The sequence below is a fragment of the Orcinus orca genome, chromosome 12 (assembly GCF_937001465.1).
Source record: "Orcinus orca chromosome 12, mOrcOrc1.1, whole genome shotgun sequence".
NCBI classification, from domain to species: Eukaryota; Metazoa; Chordata; class Mammalia; order Artiodactyla; family Delphinidae; genus Orcinus; species Orcinus orca.
The window spans coordinates 45,251,281-45,275,943 of record NC_064570.1 but is presented as its reverse complement, the minus strand read 5'-3'; the positions used below and the strand labels follow the sequence as shown (position 1 = coordinate 45,275,943).

At 34.3% G+C, this 24,663-nt stretch overlaps 1 protein-coding gene across 1 annotated transcript in view; it reads right to left on the bottom strand.

Annotated features, from left to right (window-relative positions):
- Positions 1–357: 357 nt before the first annotated feature.
- The window catches only part of HDAC2 (histone deacetylase 2), a 31,447-nt gene continuing 7,141 nt past the window's right edge, over positions 358–24,663 (bottom strand). Inside the window, exons 2-14 of the mRNA XM_004264705.3 lie at positions 20,860–20,972; positions 19,619–19,736; positions 17,626–17,700; positions 17,014–17,152; positions 14,869–15,010; positions 10,983–11,075; positions 10,793–10,901; positions 6,764–6,904; positions 6,410–6,518; positions 5,623–5,753; positions 4,507–4,662; positions 1,803–1,860; positions 358–717 (exon numbers count right to left, since the gene is read on the bottom strand). Coding sequence (XP_004264753.1) covers positions 687–717; positions 1,803–1,860; positions 4,507–4,662; positions 5,623–5,753; positions 6,410–6,518; positions 6,764–6,904; positions 10,793–10,901; positions 10,983–11,075; positions 14,869–15,010; positions 17,014–17,152; positions 17,626–17,700; positions 19,619–19,736; positions 20,860–20,972 — 1,415 coding nt within the window. The 3' untranslated portion in view covers positions 358–686. The remainder of the gene's footprint in view (positions 718–1,802; positions 1,861–4,506; positions 4,663–5,622; positions 5,754–6,409; positions 6,519–6,763; positions 6,905–10,792; positions 10,902–10,982; positions 11,076–14,868; positions 15,011–17,013; positions 17,153–17,625; positions 17,701–19,618; positions 19,737–20,859; positions 20,973–24,663) is intronic.

Genomic DNA, 24,663 nt, shown 5'->3' with positions numbered 1-24,663 from the left:
AACTCAGAATCTCCATTTCCAGTTTTTGAGAATCTTTGGTTCAGCTCAAAGATAATTCCTATATCTCAATTGCATAGCTTATATCATTAATTTCAGAGATAAATTATGATAATGAGATATCAATCTTCACCAACATTGACTGGTTAACCTATAGAGGACAAGACTGAAGAACTCCTATTACATTAAGAAATAATAATTACTGTAAATACAGTAATTTCCTCAAGAAATAGTTTATGGATGTCTTTGAAGTTGCAAATCAGTATCTTCCACCTCTAGTGTATTCTATTTCTACAGAAACAGTCATGTCATTAGCCTATGAAAAAAGACTCCATGATGTAATAAACAGACAAAAGACAATCCAAGTACAATTTTTTAATAAAGATAATTACAAAAGATGGAAAAATCAGCTCAGAACGGCCAATTACTTCTTTAATAGAGCAGTTTTTTGACATAATAACACATCAGTTTTAAATACTATCACATAAAGCATGGTGGAGAAAAGAAATTTTGCTTCATAATTAGAAAACTCACAATAAAACTTGCCAAGAAAAACAAAACCAAAAAAAGCCATTTTGAAAATAAATACAGTCCATGCCAAAGTAGTATAAAATGAAGCCAGAAGTCTTCAAAAAGAAAACATTTTTCTTCCCAATATTTCCTCACTGAAAGTGATGAGACTCTCAAATTCAAGGGTTGCTGAGCTGTTCTGATTTGGCTCTGTTAAAAGAGGCAACATGAAATATTAAAAACAGCACAATCACCACTTAAATGCACCGACCAATGGATCAGTCTTCATTGAGTCTTCATTCTTGGCTCGTACCAAGAAACACGTTAAGCTGATAGTGCCTTGAGTGTTTTTGGAGTACTGACTGCCTTGATCTTTCTAGTGGTTCTACAATCTATTCCAAGTCATCCTATGAAGGCTAGCACAAAATTATGTGTGGCCAGGCTTTTTACATGCTTTCCAACAATACACACCTCAACTATGGTTTTTAAAAAAATTATGTACGGTTTAAAAAACAAATTATGTTATGCTAGCCCAGTGCTTCTTAAATTTACCTGTCTCACAACACTAAAAAATCATGTATGCAGAAATAAGAGCACCATGAAAGACCACGAGTGCCTATATAAAAGTTAACAGCGGGCTTCCCTGGTGGCACAATGGTTAAGAATCCACCTGCCAATGCAGGGGACACGGGTTTGAGCCCTGGTGTTGGAAGATACCACATGCCACGGAGCAACTAAGCCTGTGCACCACGACTACTGAGCCTGTGCTCTAGAGCCCACGAGCCACAACTACTGAGTCCGCGCGCCTGGAGCCCATGCTCTGCAACAAGACAAGCCACCGCAATGAGAAGCCCGCGCACCGCAACGAAGAGTAGCCCCCGCTCGCCCCAACTAGAGAAAACCCGTGAGCAGCAATGAAGACCCAACGCAGCCAAAAATAAATAAATTATAAAAAAAAGTTAATAGCAAAACAAGGCTCAGATAAATTATGTTCAAGAATATAAACTGATCTATATTCAGCTATAATACTGATTATTACCAGTCTTTGTAATTCTTTAAAAGCAAGCTACATAAATGGAAAATGAGAAAGTAGATGACATATAAACTAATAGTTAAGATATATTGTCTTATGCACCATTACAGACTAAAATTCAGAGCATCTCACAACAACTTACTGATATTCCAGGTTCAGTTCAGTACTTCTCAAAAGAACACATGTACACCCACCCCAACCCCAGTATGTGCTCATTATTTTTATAGTATATGAAAATTACTAGATAAAGAATATAGTTTACCCTTTGGTATCTGTTTTTTCACCACTATTGTCCTTGGACTTATCTTCTTCTTTAACATCTAAAAACAAAAATTGGGAAAAGATTAACACCTACTTTGAAATATAAAGTGTATGCATTTTATTTTAAAATATATCTTACTTAAAATATAAAAAACTGCCATATACAATCTTACTATTCATGAAATCAGTAACTAAATAAGCTTTGTGTTAGGTGCTGTACTAAGTGACAGAGGTTCAAGGTGTCAATATAACACTGTAGTCCTGCCTTTGGGAAGTTTTCTTCTATAGGATCACAGCACTACAGCCAGGATATGTGCTGTGAAGAAGTCCAGCCTACAGACGTGAGCATAGCACTGTGGGAGATTAGGAAAGCCTACGATGAAGAAGTGATGTTTGAGAGACATTCTGAAGAACGAATAGTTTTTGGGTGGGAAACAGGGAGAAGTATCTTGAACAGAGGGAAAACTTAAAAGGACTCTGAGGCAAGAAGGAATTAGGCTGGAAGGAAGAACTGAAAGACCAATGTGGCTGGAGTACTGTCAGAAGGGGACAGAATTAGATGAGGCCACAGACAAAACAGAGGGTAAATTCTATTACTTATGTAACCATTAGTTTTTTTTTGTTTGTTTGTTTTGCGGTATGCAGGCCTCTCACTGTTGTGGCCTCTCCCGTTGCGGAGCACAGGCTCCGGACGTGCAGGCTCAGCGGCCATGGCTCACGGGCCCAGCCACTCCGTGGCATGTGGGATCTTCCGGACCGGGGCACGAACCCGTGTCCCCTGCATCGTCAGGCAGACTCTCAACCACTGCGCCACCAGGGAAGCCCTAACCATTAGTTTTTAACCCTCACTATATAAGTACCAAAACTTTACCATTAAAAAAAAAATTAATGAAACAGGAGGAGCAATACTACCTATTCAAGATCACTGAAACAAATTAGCCCAAATGTACTAAATTTTTTCTTTAGATAAGCAAATGAACCAAAGTTGTGAGGCACTGATTATAATACAAACACATGGCAATATGGTTACTATGACATTTGTTTAGGCTTCTGGCTTAATTTAGGATGTGCAAATTTAATAATTCAAAGTGCCAAATGGGATGGGGGAGGGAGGTAGAGAACAGAAATGTTCCTAACTTCAGGTTTTGAACTGCAGATTTTTAAAAATGTTTTCTATGGTAATATTTCTTTTATTTGTAGGCTGCAAAATTTTAACAAATGCAAGACCCTATAAGAAGAATTTCATTACCAAATTTCATTACCGTATCAGTAACAAAAGTATTTAGGAACTACTATGAGATTAATCCACCACCCGGCCATTAAGCCAGATCAAAAAGTACTCTCATTTTTAGCTTAAATAGCAATGAAAGATAAGCACCATAGTGCACCCACTTTCCTGTTTGGAAGAAAAAGCACAGAAAAGATAAAGATTTAAAAACAGGAAGAAACACCAAAATGGAAAACAAACAAACAGAAAAACCAGACAAGACAAATTAACAGTAAGAGAAAAAAATACTAGAAAAATCCTACAACTAAAGCTAAGTCCTTCTTACCTCCATCACAGCTGGAATTTCTGGATGTCAATCAGTACACAAGAGTAGACTGGAGCCATCATTGTAATACATTGGGAAGTTAAAATTATAAAATGGTAGACAGAGAACAGTAGCGTATAGAGGAGTCAATCCACGAACAAGAACAGAACTAGATGTGTCAGACATGCTACGGATTCCTAACTCTCTAGTAAAAAAGAACATGAGAGCCAGCTTACTCACATAACTTCAATATGATAGGAAAAGGATGTTGGACCAGTATCTCTGAATCAGTTTTCCACATGCTACAGGGTCAAAATTAACAGGTCAACTAAAACCTGTGCTCATCACCTTTACTTGCATATAGGTATCAGGTATCCATCAGGAAATGCACCAAGTGCAAGAATACAGATATTTAGCACATTGCATTCTCTAGCCATAAGCAGCTCAATCTAGCAGAGATATATATCAAGTCCCTAATGAGGTGCTATAATACAATGTGTTAAATAAAATAAAATAAAATGACCCAGGTATGTGTAAGTGCTCTGGAAACTCAGATAAAAATAACACATTCTGGTAGCAAATTCAATGCCCTAAAGCATCTATTTTCTCAACAAACTGACACAGCATTTTAAAAATTAAGACAGCAGAAAGTATTATCTCCTCCCAACCCAGTTCCCAAATCCCTTCCCATCTCTGCAGCTTTTATGTTTCCTTCATATAATTTCTGAACAAAGGCTATTCTCTGAGCCTTTTCAAAATAGTGAAACTGGTCTAAGGATAGATAATGTGACTCTTCTGTGTTTTATTCCCATCAAATAAAGTTACAGGTAGTTACAAATTATCTTAGAATTTCAGCTCTGCTCACAGGCTACATATGGATCTATAACCGCTTTGTCCTCTCTCTTACCCAATCTATATCATAGTGCAATGTTCACTATTTTAAGCCTATGTCGTCAAGAAGAGATAGTTTCCTGTAATATAAAAACAAATGTGACTAATAGCATTCAGAGAGCTCTAATTAAAAGAGCTTACTTACACGGGGGGAAGAAAAAAAGTCACCTACTTAGCACACTCACCCCCTCCAATACTTGCATCATTGACTTCAGGATCTCATAAAAATTGCAGTATAGCTCACTTTCAAAAACTTACAATTAATCAAAAAATAAATCTGACCTGTTTTTTTGTCCTCCGTTTCCTTCTTGTCTTCTTCAATTCTAGCTTTCTTTGCTCCTTTCTTATGATCAGCCACATTTCTACGACCTCCCTCTCCTTCGTCCTCAGAATCTGAGAATTCTTCATCACAAGCTATCCGTTTGTCTGATGCTCGAACTGATACATTAAAGATTTTTAATAAAAGTTTTGACAAAAGCAGTCACAGGTTTTACAATTGTTAAGTGCACCCCTCTACAAAAGAACTAGCCAGTCACCACATTTAAAAGTAAGGATAACAGATTTTAAGATTATAACTGAATGCATGGCTTGCTAAATACTGAAAATTTAGCTTTAGGAAGAAATAATTCAAAGAAACAAAAACATTTGCAGATCTCATTAAAAAAACAAACAACTTTAGAGGAAAAATACTGTTTTCCTGATAGGTAGTGGGAATGTCTTCAAATAAAAAGTAATCCTTTATTTCAGAGCTGAGTGGAAGTAGAGAAAATAAAAAATATCATTAACACCAAGTATGTTAGAATGTCTATACCGTGATAGCATACCATTATGCTATAAACCTACGAATCATATTAAGTGGAATTAGACTGTAGAATCAAACAGAAGGTGCTTAATGTTATTCAACTCACTCTACATAAGTGCTTAACTTGTGGAAACTTTTGATCATATATGTAGTCAAATAAACTGAAATGGCTGATACTCCAATCAAGCTTTGAGACATAGGAAATTAAATCCACGTAAGATTAAAAAAATGGTAAAAATAAAGACAAGTAATGATAGTGTGCTCATGAACAGGGGTCCCCAACACCCCGGACCATAGACCAGTACCAGTCTGCAGCCTGTCAGGAACCAGGCCACACAGCAGGGGGGTGGGTGGCGGGCGAGCGAATCAGTGAAGCTCCATCTGCTGCTCCCCATCGCCTTCATTACCGCCTGAACCATCCCCACCCCGTCTGTGGAAAAACTGTCTTCCACGGAACCAGTCCCTGCTGCCAAAAAGGTTGGGGACTGCTGCTCATGAAAACATGTGAAGTCCTTGGGCCACCAAAACCTTCAATTTATAGTATTCTTTTAATAAACCAGAAAAATGTAACAATACACATCAAGGGACTATCTTACTAGAAATTCTCTTGTCTGGATCTTCTCCATCTTCATCTCCACTGTCTTCATGAACTGCATCTTCTGGAATAGCTTGCATTTGGACTCCAGGTGCATGTGGCAACATGCGTAAATTTTCAAATAAACGCTGTCTAAATTACAACATGCGCAGTAATAAGAAAAAATATTTTCTTTCAGGTTCTTTTTAAATGTAAGAGGAAACATTATGCAAAAAATTGCATCTTTTATCTAGCTTAACCTATGAATTAAAATAGTAACATTTACTGAGCACTGATACTTTACATATTATTAACCCGTTTAATCCTCAAAATTTACAGGATAGATACTAACATCCCCCATTTCAAGAATGAGGAAATATAAGCACAAAGGCAAATTAACTTGCCAAAAGTCACAGAGCTAGTGTGTGGTAAAGAGAGGACACAAACCCAGGTCTGTGTACTACAATGTCTCTCTAAACACTCTGTTCTTAGATAAAACTTTATCAAAATGTTTCAATGAAAATAAATTTCACTTTCATGTAAGGTAAGAAAATATAAAATTTATAGTGCCCCTTTCAATTAAAAAATCCATTTTAACTAATAGAAAATAGAAATATTTTTGAGCTATGAATCCCATACATTTTCCATTATTTTATAAAATTAATCAATAACCTTAAGGTTTCAAATACTTTTGACAAAGGAAATACCTATGTATAAAGCTAAAATGACCTACTGCATTTGGCCCTCTAAAAACTCCTAATGCTGTATCAAGATGAAATGTTTATCAAATCAATTCAATGATGTCTTACTTTATCTTTTCCATATATTCTGGAGTGTTCTGGTTTGTCATGTTTGAAGGACTAATATGCAGTTTGAAGTCTGGTCCAAAATACTCAAAGTAATCATTATATGGCAATTCTATCAAAAACAATGAAATAAAGTTACATATTAAAAGCTCAATTTTCACACAAATCCATGCACAAAATCCAGATTCAAGTTGTGAAATATTTCCAGAGATGATGTTTAAAAGTGAATGCAAAATGAATTCATTAAGTGACTGCTCTCCTATTTACATGGTTTTGGAATTAACTGTAATCACCTAAACATCTTTCTCTATGAATTGACAGTTCATCCAATAAAGACATCAAAATAAGAACACTTACCATTGGGAATCTCACAATCAAGGGCAACAGCAGTCTCGTATGTCCAACATCGAGCAACATTGCGGATTGTGTATCCACCTCCCCCAAGCATCAGTAATGGTAAATTGAAAGTTTTTACGACTTCTACACATTTAGCATGACCTAAAACAAAGAAAATTTGGGTAACAATACATCTGCACATTGTAACAGTTGGAAAAATAAATTTTAAAAAGATAATATAAACAATACTTTACTCAACCAAAATGGCTTTAATTATGTGAAAATTTCTAGTTTAAAACTTTTATCAATAAAACACCTTTTATGCAATGATATAGAAAACACAATAAGACATAACTGGCTATGTCAGCAAGTGTCCCTGATCAAATATACAACTATATTAATATTAAAATATGAATATAACACATTTTATTAATGTGATATGAAGATATTATATTCCTGTGAGGTTACCTGGAGGAAAAAATAAGTGAGGTTGCAATGAAACATTGTATAATCTAATCTAAACTGACTTTTTGTTACCACTTTCCTCCATAGACATATACAGAAAAATTATGTAAGGCTATACAGGTTTAACTATAGGTTATCGTTAGGCAGTGGTATTATGGACATTTTTCTTAGCTTACCTAAAATTATAAAATTAATATCTATTACTATTATAAAAAACTTTAACCAATTTCTATGTGTAGAAATTTCAGTATAAAGTAAACCTAACATGAAAACAAAATATTTCCTTTGGATGTCATAGTTTAGAAATCAGTTATGAGTTACTAGTAACTTCTTATATTATCATCATCATTCAGGAACACAAGTCAATGTTTAAAGCAAGAAAAAAATTCTTCAATTATAGAAGAAATTGACGTATGTTGAATAATATTTTGGAAAAATCAAAATAGTACAAAGAAAAAACTACCTAAAATTCTCATCCAAAGATAGTTTTTTGAATATTCCTTTCCAATTCTTTTTAAGTTTTAAAAGCTTAATGGTATGTTTTCTTCATGTAACTATACTGTGAGCATTTTCATTAAGTACTCTTCAGTAGTTACGTTATATGCTTTGTGACCACCTAGAGGGGTAGGATAGGGAGGGTGGGAGGAAGGGAGGTGCAAGAGGGAAGAGATATAGGGATGTATGTATAACTGATTCACTTTGTTATAAAGCAGAAACTGACACACCACTGTAAAGCAATTATACTCCAATAAAGATGTTAAAAAAAAAGGGTACACAAATATGTACAAATATGTGAAATTATGTATAAGGACATAAAAAGTGTAAACACATAAACATATAACATATATAAAAACATATATGTATATAAAAACAGTTATATTATACGATTCATAACCCAACTGTTATTAGTGCAATTATGAAAATTCAGGCTTCTTATAATAAAGGAAAACTGCGTATTTTTTAAAGATGAAATAAATAAATAGTTAACAGTAAAGATAGCTGGCTAAACAAAGACATTTACTTTTCTTTCATCTCAAAACCTGATAAAAATGATTATAAAGGAATTTTTTAAAGGCTAAAATTTATAAAAATGAATGGGAGAGCATACAACAGTATCAATATAAAGTAAGACAGAAAGGAGACAGACAAGAGGTAAACTGACTTCAGCAGTTTGAATTGAAGCTGGCAGTGGAGAAAGCTTGGAATCAAGTTTGACATTTGGGATTGCAAATATCTTTACATGCTTTATACAACGGATATTCTATCAGTCAGTTGAAATATAGATTTATAGTAAGAGTAAAATAAAATGCTGTAGTTTGTGATTATGAAAGCTATTGCTTTTAAGTACAAAGGCATTAATAACTTTCAAAAAGTTAAGAAAACTGACAGGTTAATACACATCTTAAGAGTACATTAAGTAGATTTTAAGAAGATTGTATCCATTTTGAGGAAACAGATGGTTATCTGCACATTATTTTCAACAATACGAAACTGCTGCTTTTTGGCCACTTTTGACCTAGCAAGAAAAGGGGCAATTATTTCAAATTGTTCAACCTAATATAAGCAGAATAGATTGATTATGTCATAATTCTAATGCTGGCTGGCATAGGAGCTATTGTAACATCAAATAAAATAGCCTTTAATACCTGTATTTAGTTATTAAATTCCATCTAGGCCAAGAGTTGTTCTGGAAAAAGTTCTACTTGAGAATTCTTCACATTTTATGAGAGAATTCAAAGCAGAACATGAACTTGTTACCTAAAAGTTCACAAGGAAAACAACTCTAAAATCATGTACAATATCTGTGAAAAATCACAACTAATCCATACATAATAAATTTTAAGAACTTATTAAATAAAATTTCAGATTTATTCTTATACCCTAGCAGTTCATTCCATAATGGTGATCTTTACTTTGGTCTGCACCTCTAGCATATGTTGATTTCAACACTTATAAGCAAAGAACAGCTCCATGTTCTACCAGATCTACAGAGGAAATTCACCCAAACAGGAACAAGTCAGAAGGCTGTTCTTCATGGAGGTAAAACGGACAGAACACTTGATCCATGTGAATATAATGTACTAGTTATAAATACTGGCAATTTACTAATGAGTAAGGAGAAAACTAAGGAAATGACAAAATTGTATGGGGAAAAACAAGGTATGCAAAAGGAAATTGAATAAGCTGAAACATGCTTTAATGTTGCTGGTGATGCCATTAACACTGAATACCATGACCAAAATTCTGGTCTAAATACCAGATTTCAATTGTAAAAATGGAAATATTGGAAGGGTGTATGCATGTGTTGGGGACAAAGTGGTGGCTCCCTCTTCTTTCACAATGGAAAGTGAATATACAAGGTTAAAATGAAAAATAATAAAGCTTGGGGAATTCCCTTGTGGTCCAGTGGTTAGGACTCTACGCTCACACTGCCAAGGACCTGGGTTCAATCCCTGGTCAGGGAACTAAGATCCCACATGCTGCATGGTGCGGTCAAAAAAAAAAGAAAGAAAAGTTTATTTATGTTATTTAAAGAAAGGTAAGCACCAAAAGAATCAACAAAAATTGTTGAAAATTATGCTAAGTGTAATATGCGGAATCAAAAAAACAAATGAACAAACATAACTAAACAGAAACAGTCATAGATATAGAGAACAACAGATGGTTGCCAGAGGGAAGGAGAGAAATATATGAGGGAGATTAAGAGGTACAAACACTGAGTTACAAGATAAATGAGTCACAGGTATGAAATGTACAGAGTGGGGAATACAGTCAATAGTAATATAATATTTTTATATGATGACAGATGACAACTAGACTTAGCATGGCGATCATTTTGAAATATCAAACCACATGTTGTGGACCAGGAACTAACATAGTGTTGTAGGTCAGTTATATTTTGAAAACAAACAACAAACAAACTCATAGAAAAAGAGATCAGATTTGTGATTACCAGAGGCAAGGAGTCAGGGGAGGGGAGATTAGATGAAGACAGTCAGAAGGCACAAACTTCCAGTTAAAAGATAAATAAGTATTAGGGATGAAATGTACAACATGATAAAGATAATCAACACTGCTGTATGTTATAAATGAAAGCTGTTAAAGAGAGTAAATCCTAAGAGTTTGCATCACAAAGAAAAATATACATATTTTTAATGTATTTCTTTAATGTTGTACCTATAAGAGATGAGTGTTCACTAAACCTACTGTGTTAATCATTTCATGATGCTGAAATCATGATATTGAAGTCAAATCATTACATTGTACATCTTATGCTCACATGGTGCTGTATGCCAACAACATCTCAATAAAACTGGAATAAATAATTAAACAAATAAATAAAAGTTTTAAAAAAAGAAAATCGCTGCCTTGGTTGGTATTGCAACAAGCCTTACAAAACTACTCATGTATGAATATATACATAAATTTGACAAAATAAAAGATACATACATATGACAAAAACCCATAAAAAACACATGGCTCCCTGTTAAAATAGCAGGTAAAAATTAAATGACAACTTTTATAGGAGGTTCTTAGGAAGAAAAAAAACTTTCTTCCTGGAATATCACCCTTCAAATTGCTTACCTTTGACTGTCAAATTGAAGCAACCAAGTCTATCACCGGATAGTGAGTCTGCACCACACTGTAGCACCACAGCACTAGGTTGATACATCTCCATCACTTTTGAAATAATCTATGTACAAGGTAACAAATGTTAATGTCTCTAAAAAACATTTTAGAATTCCTTTTCATTTTTGAAAATAATAATACTTACAGGCTTAAATATCTGCCCATATGATTCATCATCTATACCATCTCTCATTGGAAAATTGACAGCATAGTATTTGCCTTTTCCTGCACCAATATCCTAAAATACATAAATAGATCTCAGAGAATATATCATAATAAAAAGTTTGACATATTTAATTATTAAAATATTTTTAAAAGATTAAAAGACTAAGTAACAAAACCCAATTCTTAATTCATCTAGTAGGCTGAGAAAGGAAATAATACAGAAAAAGTTCATACTACAACATTTATGGATGGCTTAGAAAGCTGAAAAGAACCAATTCCACTTAATCTGTAATGATTATATTGGGGAGAAAAGAAATTTAACACAGTTAAAGGCAATTTGAAGTTAAGTATTACCCAAGAAATTTGTCATAAACAAAATACACATGACAACTTTATAGGTAAAACTGTAGGAAATATAAACTCTGAGCCAAAGAACCCTGCAGAACAATTGTCTCTAAAGTAGAATCCTTCTTGTGGCTCACAATCTGGTATGAGTTTACTTATAAGACTTTCTTGAAGTTTTAACAGTTGCAGACTAAAGCATTGAAATCTGTTCTTTAACTGGGCTTGAAATAAATTTTGTTTCTACTTGTTGAATAAGTACCACTCTAGGCATTAATACCTCCCAAAAGAAGCAAAGGAGAGAAATTGAGAGCTGGGTTCCAGCTACACACACACACGCACACACATACACACACACACACACACACACTTACTTAAAATATACATACATGTACTATATACTTATTTATTTGTATATGTTATGCATGTGTATATCTATGTATGTGTATGTTCATACAGATATATACACACATAAACAGCTGACCTTTGAACAACAGCAGGGTTAGGGGTACAGACCCCCGTAGAGTTGAAAACCTGAATTTAACTTTACAGTCTGTCCTCCATCTCCATGATTCTGCATCTGCAGATCAACCAACTGTGAGTTGTTTAGCACTGCAGTAATTATTTATTGAAAAAAATCTATATAGAAGTTCAAACCTGTGTTGTTCAAGGGTCAACTGTATATTCCTAGAAGATATGGCTGAGACATTTCTACAAAACAGTGCTTTAACTACAACATCAAAGGATTGGGGGTAACTGATTCTTACATGTTTTAAATTACAGTTGACCCTTAAACAACAGGGTTTGAATTGTGGGTCCACTTACATGCGGATTTTTTTCAATAAATGTATTGGAAAATTTTTCTGGAGATTTGCAACAACCTGAAAAAACTTGCACGTGACTACAGTCCAGAAATATTTTTAAAAATTAAGAAAAAGTTAGGTATGTTATGAATGCATAAAATACATGTAGATATACATATACAGAATATGTTAACTGACTATATTATCACGAAGGCTATTAGTATTTATGCTTTTGGGGAGTCAGAGTCATATGCAGATTTTCAACTGCACAGAAGTCAGTGCCCCGACCCTCTCATTCTTCAAGGGTCAACTGTATAATGTCTCAATATATATGAATCTTTAGAATTACTAATACAAATACATGTTCTTCCCTTATCTCTCATGGAACGATCTCAGCTTGAATCCATTTTTTTAAAAAGCATAGCTTACCCTTCAATATTAGAGTTATTATGATCCAACTTTCAATGAAAAAGCATGAAATTACACACTCACTCCTACAATTTTTCTTAAAGAATCTAAATTTTTATATAACTAAATACAAACTATACACATGTGGACAAACTTAAAGAACAGTAAACCCCTAGACTTCTGCACTAAAAACACAGATGGAATACATGTTGACACTAAGATTTCACAATACAGAAAGTTGGTCAGCACTTCTCACTCTAGCTAAAGGCTGGTAACTCAGAACTGGCCTTTGTTGGACCAAGTTTTATACCTTCCATTTCTTACTCCACAACTACTACTTTATCACACCTTTGGTTTTTTTCTTCCACCTAGACTACTGATCTAATAAATGCAAGCATAGTTCTAACAACAATCTAAGCTTAGAGTAGCCTTCTTTTCTGATTTAGAATGAATTGTCAGGTAGAAAAGGTAATGTTTATTAAGTTATGCTTGAGTTTCACGAAAGTCCAAATACAACTACACATATAATGAAGCAGTTAATTTTAGTTTCCTAAATTTGGGGGACACCTTTATAATATGCAAAAGGAAAAAATTTTGACATTTTATACAGGGAGTATAAAATCCTAAGAAAAGAGATATTGAAAGTCATTCTCAATCTTTTTTTTTTTTTCATTCTCAATCTTTTTAAAACACATATTCTCCAATATTTTCTAACAACTTCAAGTACACTGTCAGAAATTAAAACAGAGGCTTCCATTTGCTATTTCTGAGATTATTAGAATTGTATTGCAAAGACACTATCTTTCTTTAAGCTTAAAGCTGGAAAGCTTTTGCTTCATTTCTACCAGAGTGCAATGGTTATACACAAACAAATTCTACTGGTTTAGAACAGTGGTTCTCAAACTTTAGTGTGCAGAAAAGAATCATCCAGAGTACCTAAAGTCTGAGAATATGTGCTTCTAAGTTCTCAGGTGATAGTGGTTCTGTTAGTTTAAGGATCAATCTTTGGCAACCACTGGTCTGTAAGGTAAGACCAAGTGGGGAAAGTCACTGAATGAGCTAACATGGCAAGAAAGAACTGCAAATATAAATTATTTTAAAAGCCACATAATTTAAACTGAAATAAATGAAACAAATGACCTCTTACCCACTTATAAAGTAAGGTTTCACCATCTGAATTCTTACTGAAAGAGCACAACCTTGTGATCAAATAATTAAGTCATACATTTGAAGACTACTTTAAGGTCACTCTAAACTTTTGGTTGTTAAACTATAAAGACATACCACAGATCTGAAAAACAACCTTAACAAAACAGCTTAGAACCAATGTTGAATGCCATGCCAAAAGAAATCTCCCATATAATACAGCTAAACTAAAAACAGCTGTTTAAATTTCAGAATAAACTTCAACATGTTTGTAGTTTGGTTCAAAAAACCAAACCTCTAGTATAGCAAAAACAAAAACAAAAAAAAACCACAAAATAACTTCAAGAGCACCAAATGAAAGAAGATAACAGAAATATAGAAATAAATGCACTTTATGTAATAGGCAGGCAGGATAAGCTATGATATTCTTTCTCTCCCCAAGGTGGGGGGGGGGGCGGTGGGGGGGGTGGTGGGGGGAGAATATACAAACATTACAAATTTCAGAAGCCTAAAGAAAAAAAGGGATTAAAATTAGACCAATTAAATAAAGACCAATCATAAAAGGAGGGCAGTACAAGAACCTTAAAAAGACTCAATTATTTTATTCCACCAATCTTTATATTCAAGAGCAATACAGGCTACCATCAAGTAGGTTTTGAAGATTCAAACTGAACATCAAGAAAACTGCTTCGGGCTTCCCTGGTGGCGCAGTGGTTGAGTCCGCCTGCCGATGCAGGGGACACGGGTTCGTGCCCCGGTCCGGGAAGATCCCACATGTCGCGGAGCGGCTGGGCCCGTGAGCCATGGCTGCTGAGCCTGCGCGTCCGGAGCCTGTGCTCTGCGACGGGAGAGGCCACAGCAGTGAGAGGCCCACGTACCGCAAAAAAAAAAAAAAAAGAAAAAGAAAACTGCTTCATGCTTTGTGGATGTTCAAAAATATTTATTCAACCAAAGAAAAAAGCTCAGCAAAAGAAAGCCCTTTAAGTTCTCGTTGAATGTTTGCTTGTAGTCAGCAAAAGTGAATTCCAACAAATGTTATAGCATATAAAATGACTAATCCTTCATACAAGATTCAAATTAATGACTCAGAAAAACATTAGTTCAGGTGTAAGATTACTAACCTCCTAGGTTAATCTCATAATATTTATTCAGACAATTCAGTCTTACCCTCAAGTCTCCTGTTCCAGGAAAGTATTCGCCATATTTATGGAATGATACAGTCATTACACGATCTGTTGTATAAAAAGCTTCTTCAACACCATCACCATGATGGATATCAATATCAATATATAAGACTCTCTGATGATACCTGAAAACAAAACCTTAAATAAGTTTCCAAAAAGGTTTTAAGACGGGAAAAACCACCATGGATTCAGGAAACCTATTTTTGAGCTCCTGCATTCCAGAATGTTTAATCCCCTTTCTTTTCTTTACTTCCAGCCTAAGACACCATTCAAAGAGACCATCCTGAAGTTACAGTTTGAGCCTCAGACCTTTAAATCTTCCCTTTACACCCAATCTAGGTGAGAAAATGTACTTACTCTGTGAAATCTGCCCTATTCTGCTTTAAAAACATAGTATATGTTTCTGTACATTAATAACTGAAGATTATACCTTACTTAAGATTGTTACTTTAAAACATCTCTCTAGCATATCTTTAGTATTATAAAATAGGGTTTGCCAATCTATGGTCCATAGGCCAAATTTGGACAATGGCCTCTTTTTGTATAGCCTTTGAGATAAGCATAATTTTTAACATTTTTAAATGGCCGAAAAATACAATCAAAATAATAATTTTGTGATATGTGACAATTAAATGAAATTCAAATTTCAATGTCCATAAGTAAAGTGTTACTGAAACATGGCCATGCTCGTTTGTTCACGTATTGTCTATGGCTTCTTTTTTATTTCAACCGAATGCTTGTGACAGAAACCACAAGTGGTATTCTCATCACTTCACAGTGCTGCTTGGAGAACTACAAATCGCAGTAAAATTCGAATGCATTTTAAGAGCCACATGTATCACCATACTGGACATCTTATGACCAGTGCATACCCATGTCAAAACAAGAAAAAAGGAAAGTGAATTTCATATATCATCCTTTCAAGGCACAATGAAGTGAGGATTATTATGGAATTAAATGGCAGAGCACTGTGTTTATTTTACAATAATACCACAGCCATGTTAAAAGAATACAATACAGGCTGACATTACCGACTAAGCACTCACAAGAATATCCTCAACTCGCAGGAAAGCAACATTCAGAAACTTGGAAAATAAAAACCAGAATGTCTCATCATAGACTTTCTTAAAAAAAGAAAAAAAAAAGTGTGAACAAAGTTAAATGTCTGAGTGGCTCATAAGCTGTTTCCAATAGTCAATTAATTAAATCAAGTTTGCACTAGTTGAAGAAGTGTGTCCAGAGAAACTACATTAAACCTGTTAAGACTGTTAGCATGCAGGTAAGAACTGCTGCTCAGAGATGAAGACACAGCAACCAACATCAACAGTGAATTAAAAAACAAGGCAAATGATTTCAAGGGGTTTTGCTTGGCTCTCAATTAGTCAATTGACAGAGATCAGTTGTTTATTGAAGGAGTCAATACCTAATTTTAAGTAACTGAAAAATTAGCCTTTATAAATAGTATGCATGGAATAACTTCAGGCAAGAACATTTTCAAAGTTAAGAAAAGACCAATTTGTTACAATCTGAAGTAGAATCTGCTAAGATGTGTTATAACTAATGAGGGTAAAAAATCTAACTTTGTAAATCTCCAAAATCACAAATACCGCTATAGATATTGCTCTCAAACTGCAGTCAAGAATAACTTTAACTCCTGTAGCAACTTAGATGATTATATCCATTAGCACAAAACCCCATTCTATGTGGAAGCTAGGCAGTTAGCTGGTCTCATTCAATAGGTAAACAAATTTCCTTTAACATAGGTTTCAAATTTTTGCCTTCAAAAGTTAAAACTTACAAAATGTTAGAACATAAACTTCTCAGGTCATGTCATTTTTCATTAATTAAAACTATACCTCCAATCTAAATTGTCAAACTACTTCTAATGTTTTTTAGAAAGGTACTTAATGGAGCCTCAAACATTGATATGTACTTCTCATTCTTAATAATCCAAGGACTGGGCAAATTTCCTGTATTTTTACAATGGTTTGGAATGAATCCACAGATGATGATTCACCATTAACTATTTTCAACCCACTGTTCACTTTTATTTTTTTAAGCCATAGATTTTTATTGTTTTAAATAAAACACTTTTTCATAGGAAAAACATCAACACAAATTAACTTACTTTAGTAATTCAAGGATGGCAAGCACAATATCATTAACATAACAGAATCCTGATGCTTCTGATTTCTTAGCATGATGTAATCCTCCAGCCCAGTTAACAGCCATATCAGTTTGTTGTCGGTTTAACTTCACAGCCCCAGCTAACAAACAAGACAGGGGAGACTTTTAAATGTTTAAGATAAAAAATTAGTATAACTAGACAAAAGCCCTAGTGGAAAGAGTATGCCATGCATAAGCAAATAAGCAAGAGTATAAAACCATAAAAGGATCATTATCAAGGGCACTAACAGTTTCTCCTTAGATAACTATTTTCCTATAGTTGCGATCCGATTAAATAAGAGCACATAGATGGAAAGGAGTAGTGACAATGGTAGCTAGACGTCTCTAAGTGAAAATGCAACTGAAGTAAAAAACTGAAAATTAAAAAAAAAAGTTTGAGACATTAAGATCCCAAAACATGGAGGGGGGCTCAGCTAAAGAAAACTGTACTCTGCTAAACACACTTTTTGTTATTAAAATCCGCCACTATTAAAACTTGTTCTAAGCAAATAACCCAAAAGATACATACCAAGTTTAAATCAACTTTCAAATTTGACCAAATCAGGACACTTACCAACTGAACCACCAGTTGAAAGCTGACAAAACTCAAAGAGCCCATCAAACACTGGACAGTCCTCTCCGACATTAACTGTGGAAGATGGATTTCATTAATTTCAATTCATTCTGTGAATTAATGAAAGCCTTTTCTTACAAAAACTGTTTCCTACAAATAACGTTTGTTTGATGCAATCATAAAACATACACAGCACAGCAGTAATCTAAAGTTTGCAATTTTATCCAAGGCAGTTAAAGTGTTATATGTGAAATACCACCACCAATTCTTAACATGATTATTTGTGGAATATGTCTGCTTTATTAACAAGAAATCAATAGCTATCAAAATATAAAAGGTATTTGGTGTTATTTAATTAAAACATGGGCTTAAAATTTCCAGGCATTTCTCCTTAAATATACGACAGTAAATTAATCAAAATTCTAAAAACTTTAAATAAGTAACTTCAGTTGCTTTATGATTTACATTCTTTAAAACTCCTTAAGTACACAGAACATCCAAAACTTTGAAATGTATTTTAGTGATTACCAAAAAGATGTAACAGTTGGTTCCCTACGTCCATGGTTAGCATTGATCTTGAAAGATGGTAAGAATTAACTAAGCTCATGACAGCCAAGATACAGAAGAAATATTTAAGGCACAAGGAGACAAAACATGCAGATATACCACACATCACGACATATTTAGTTCCTTAGTACTGAATGAAAGAGGAACTAAATATGTCGTGATGCATATAACCCATTCTCAGTTTCTCCTCATCCCTTAATTTATATCCTCTTCAAAAAAAGGGTCATTATTTTATGTAGCTTTGCACATCCTTAATTCATTGACACTATAATGAATAAATTTTAGCTTCCTGCTATTCAGATATGATCACAATCTTAATACAATTCAGTATTATGTAAATTTTAAACCAATCCTGTTAATTCATTTACCTTAGGGCTACCCATGACTTAATCTAAGCCTGAATCCCCACTGAAAAAACAGGGACAAATAATATCTATTTATATTACAGCATTTTATTGAATCAAATGAGATAATCTATGATAGAAATGTACATGAAGTTCTATGAATTTATGAGATGTCTAGCAACTACACTTAATTTAGTATTATTGAAACTGTTCTTTTTTTTAAAAAATCATTACTGAAGTCCATCAATAGAAACATCAATGAGAATGAATTCCAGTATCAAGCTTTAAAAGACACTGTTCCAGTCATTTTAGAATGACATTTTGCATTCCATCTTCAAGCCAACCAATCTCTAATAATAAAATACCTTTTATCTACAAAAGAGAACACTATGTAGAAGAGAATCAAAAGCTCCACTAATACAACAAAGGGAAGTACAAATTATATGTACAATTGTCCCTTGGTATCCACAAGGGAGTGGTTCCAAGACCCTGAGGATACCAAAATCTGGGGATGCTCAAATACCTTATATAGTATTTGCATACAACCCATGGAACATTCTCCCATGTATTTACATCAGCTCTAGATTACTTACAATACCTGATACAATGTAAGCATGTAGTTGTAAATTCAATGTAAACAGTTGCCTACAGGAGGCAAATTCAGTTTTGTTTTTTGGAACTTTCTGGAATAGTCCAGATTAACTAAAGCACCCAAACAGAAGACAAGAGGCATACACACCAAGCTAAGGCCAAAGTACAATCTTTTTTTTTTTTAATGCAGGGGAGTGAGGTCTCCCCACCAATATCCATTATCCCAAAGTTAACAAGGAACCAAAACAAAACGCAAAGAAGATCCAGATAGCCCTTTGGCAGTTTGGCAGACCAATAAGCTTCAAGTAGGTTTTTTGTTTTTTTTTTAAAGTAGCTTTAGTATTGTTACATGGACTTTTTAAATCAGTAAATAATTAAAACAATATTTTAGATCAGGAAAATACCTAGATTTGGATAACTAATTACAAGCTTCTAAAAGTACTCATTTATATTTATCATTACTAATATATACTTTTAACATAGAAACATACATCTCTGCATCTGCTTACTATACTCGGACATGTTATCTGGTCTTATTGAACGTAGAAATTTGATGTACTCATCGCTGTGGTATTTTGTCATTTCTTCAGCAGTGGCTTTATGGGGCCTCTGTGAAGAAAAATAAATGTCAGAATTGTGGAATTACAACTGGTTACATCAGGGTTACCAAACACAAAGTATACAATTTCCCCTAACAATACTCTCAAAAGAACTAGGTCTGCCAGAACAAAATAGATAAATTCCAAAGCAAATCCAAATTTATACATGTGTGTTTTAGAAAATAGAAATCAAATCCAAAGATAATTCACATTCCTTTAAAAAGGATTAGGCAGGCCTAACACCAACTATGAATTAATCACTCCTTTTATTTTAGTGGAAATAGGTCAACCCTTCTAAAGACTAATCCACGTTCATAAACTCTACTTTCTCTTATTTTCTATCACAAACCTCCTGCTCTATATCCAGTAATTTCATCAATGACCAAAAAGCTTCAGGAAGGATAAGTGAGACTCATTCAGGTAGAATGAGATTCATTCTCTATTAGTTCATGATCTCTCTTCCTTTTCCTCTGACTATCCAAATCATCCTTGTTCCTAGGATCGTTTCATTTATGACACACTTCTGCCACAAGGCTTCCTAACTGAAAGTCTTATCCAACTCCTCTTCTTCAAATGTCTATAATCTGAAACAAAGAAGCTCACATATATTACCCAACATTGTTAACTGCTTCAAGTTTTTCTCTTCTCCCCAAGTGGATAAGAATTGTTGCATCTTATATCTGTTTATCTATACTCCCACATCTTCTACAAAATAGACACTTTGCTTGCTCACTAATACAGTGTTCCTATACGCCAACAAATATTGGTAGGATTAATTTTCTGCATAATTCTTTTTTAACAGTCCCAGGTCAACTCTTCAGCAGCAGACAGGTCAATAATTATCATAACAAAAATAGTTAGTATGCTAAATTGAGTTCGTCTCCAGTTATGTGTAAACCTGGGGAAGGGAAACTGTTTTTTAAAATGGTTGAAGGAATAGGGGGAAAAAAAGAGGCCACAGCTCCCACACTCTCAAGTTTTCTCTGAAGAATAAAACAAAAAGAGGAGTTTCTGTTTTCTTCCACACCTTTTCATCTGCTAAATGCCCTCCAACTTTGAAAACAAAGTTTCAAAGTAGTGGTTTAAACAAACAAACAAACAAACAGTGAATATTTACCGAAAGGTATACTCACATATATTTCCATTTTTCTATACAAGCCATAATTTAGCAGCAAGTTATGGGTCATGCGGATCCTATGAGGTTTCATGGGATGACCCTGTCCGTAATAATAATTTCCAATATCACCTGAAAGAGGAAAGAGACAAAATGAACAATACAGACAAGAGAATCTTCATGAACTATTAAAATTTATGTGTCCACCATTAGACGACATTTATCACCTAAATAAGCTTTATTTGAAATCTTAAATAATAATTTTAGATTTTTCAACTTTCAAACTGTATTAGAAAACCAAGATCCTATGCACACTTTTACATACTGATGACTCCATCAATACATTATGTTTGTTCAAAGATTAAGGCAAGCAAGCTTTTCTGATTTTTAGTTTACTGAACTTTCTTATTTAGGATTAGCCCAAATAAAATACTCTTTACTCACTTACAAAAGTTTTTGTTCCTTAGAGTGATACCTGCTTTTAGTATTTACTGGCAAATTTAGATGCTTAAGGTACATTCTCTGAGTTTCACCAGTATGACTTAAAAATTTTATAGCAAATATTGCTTCTTGGATGATTCTCTGGTGTGCCAAAAATCCTTTATAGTTGGTATTATCGCGGCTACAATGTTTTATATATCCATATCACAGTCAATAAAAATTTTGGTAACTGAAATTTGGATCCTAAATAAAGTTTTGCTATGATGACATATTTATTACATTTTTCAAGGTAATAAGGATATTTTTTCTTTTCTCATTCTTCACGATTAAAAAGTTATAATTCCTAATCTATCTTTTTATGATATATATTACATCCCAAGGCCTTAAAACTGACACATAAGATTTATTTTAAATAAAATAACACCAGGGCTACCCTGGTGGCGCAGTGGTTCAGAGTCCGCCTGCTGATGCAGGCAGGTTCGTGCCCCAGTCCGGGAAGATCCCACATGCCGCGGAGCAGCTGGGCCCGTGAGCCATGGCTGCTAAGCCTGTGCGTCCGGAGCCTGTGCTCCGCAACGGGAGAGGCCCGCGTACCGCAAAAAAATAAATAAATAAACAAAATAAAAACACCAAAATCCCAGATTTTTGTCTACCAAATTTCAACAAAATTAATACTTTAAGGTAAAGATCCAGTGTTTCTATAATAAAAAGTGTTAAGGATGCCACTTAAATATATACCATTTTTCTAATGTAATGGGCAATTTTTACAACAGCCTTTATTAGAAATTACCTTCAGTACTAATTCTAGTTTTTAAATAATCAATTCTAAAATTTTGTTAGGATAGCCAAGCTGATTTTAGTGGCTTGAAGTTAATCATTTAAACATGGGTTCATATAATAAAAACTAGGGATAAAAAATGCCATTTACTCCCCTTCTAGATCAAAAAAATCTTTCAAAATCCTGCCTAAATACACAACTTTTTTTGTTTGTTTAATGAAAACTAAGAATTCAAAACCTTTTGCTTCTCTCTTCCATATTTTTGATAACAGTCCAGGATGAACATTCACTTTTATAACATAGCCGTTTCTAATACTACTACTAATTGATTTTGTTGGTACCGCACCTCTAATTTACTTAACTCTTCATTTTCAACACAAGCTCTCTTCTGAAAACAATTCATATATACACATGGTCATTTAAAAGGAAAGTAACCTTTCTTAATCTGTACCAACAGTAAAGCTAAGACAATACAGACAAGTAGCAAAGCAGAGCTATGGGGACATTCCTCTGCATTTATCACAATTCAGTCTATGAACGCAGGAAACAAACTACCTCCCAAGCTATAAAGCTCCGCTCTACATCGTGGTAGTACACATAAAGTTCCTTGAAAGCAGCCTGGTCTCAATGAATTCTTAGATGTAGAAAGCCCACTAGAGACACGAAGCATCATTGAGCTAAGGTTAACGCAAGGAAGGTATTTCTAAGTTATCATCACTACCAAAGGAGATAACGAGAGTAAGAATAAAGAAACTAATCTTCACATAACTTGCATCTGCCCCCGTGTAAGAATTATCAAGATGAAATGTCTCTAATATCTACCGTATCTTAAGATCAAATACTCTAGTTATGTACATACTGAGAATCCAGTGAAAAGTAATCACTAATCTAATAATGGGAAAGACCACAATAATCTATAGAAGGGAAAGTACAGTTGCAATTTCTCAGCAAGAGTGCTTGATAAAAAAAGATGTTAGCAATAATTTACATTTATTGACAGCTTATTAGAAGGCACTATTCTAAGCACTTCATGCGTATTATCTGTTAATCTTCTCAACAACCCTATAATGTAGGTATTATTACTACTTTCCTATTTTATAATAGTGAAGATGGATGAGATGCAGACAGGTCAGGTGATATTGTCAAAGTCACAACAGCTAGCAATAGAGGAGCTAGATTCAAACTCAGGCAAGGCAACTCTGCCAATCTTCTTAAGTAGTAGCTACTGGGAAAGCAACGACACTTATAGAACCTAGAAAGAAATGGTAGGGGGAAGCCTGACAAGAAAAGGACATAATACAGAATACAAACATTTTAATAAAGACTTAAGATCTTTGTTGGGCTTCCCTGGTGGCACAGTGGTTAAGAATCCGCCTGCCAATGCAGGGCACACGGGTTCGATCCCTGGTCCGGGAAGATCCCACATGCCGCGCAACAACCAAGCCCATGCGCCACAACTACTGAGCCTGCGTGTCCCAACTACCAAGCCTGCGTGCCACAACTACTGAAGCCTGTGCACCTAGAGCCTATGCTCTTTAACAAGAGAAGCCACCGCAATGAGAAGCCCGCGTGCACACTGCAAGGAAGAGTAGCCCCCCGTCTCTGCAACTAGAGAAAGCCCGTGTGCAGCAACAAAGACCCAATGCAGACAAAAATTAATTTTTTTTAAAAAAAGAAGAATATGCACACTACTTAAATGACACATGTCCACAAGGGCAGCCAAGCTACAGATAACTGCTATTTGGCTTATGAAGAATTCTTCCAAAATGTAAGGGGGGTCTAAAAGAACCATCCCCAACTTTTTTCCTGCTTAATCCCCTATCACAAAATTCTCTACGTGGGTGCTCTGCAGCCATCTACTTTTTCATAAAGATAAAATATGGCTTTTCTTAGTTTTAAAAACCTATGGATTTCATTCATCTGATTTAAATAGTCAGTAATGTAATTTGGGCATTTAAAATGTTACCCAAAATAGTTTAAAATGCTTTACCAATGAAATAAGCATCCAGGAAAATTAGCTCTAAGTGGCTCCTTGAATACAACAAACTTTGTCAATGTGAAGTAATTACCAAAAAGATTTAGTTATCTGCAAAATTTTCAAGGCTGCTCACTCTTCAAGAAGCTATCAGAAGAGAAGTGGTTACTAAGGTCTACAATCTCTTTTATCTAAAGTCCTCTAAAGTCCTTGAGACTAGATACATTTCAGACTTTTTCAGATTTTATAAATGTAAAATGATAAATCTGCCAGATATTATGTGATAACCTGGAGACTGGGCAGCCTTCTGTAATCAAACATTAATATTTCTGCAGCAAAAATGTATGAATATTCAGAATAAGAGGAATAAAGATGATAAACATTAATTCAGGTTAAGCTTTTGATTCCAAATGAGTTACAAAAATTTCTTTTCACCTTTCAGATAATTTTGGACTTCAGGACTATGAAATATAAAATATACCCCTGAAGAAAAGCTGACTAAAAAATGATTCAGGAAAAAACAGAGAGCTACTGTATTATTTTTGTCTTCCAGACTAGTTAGTCCACTAGCGGCTTTAACACACTGGCCACTTCTTGAAACATTCACTCTTGGCTTCCACAATACCACG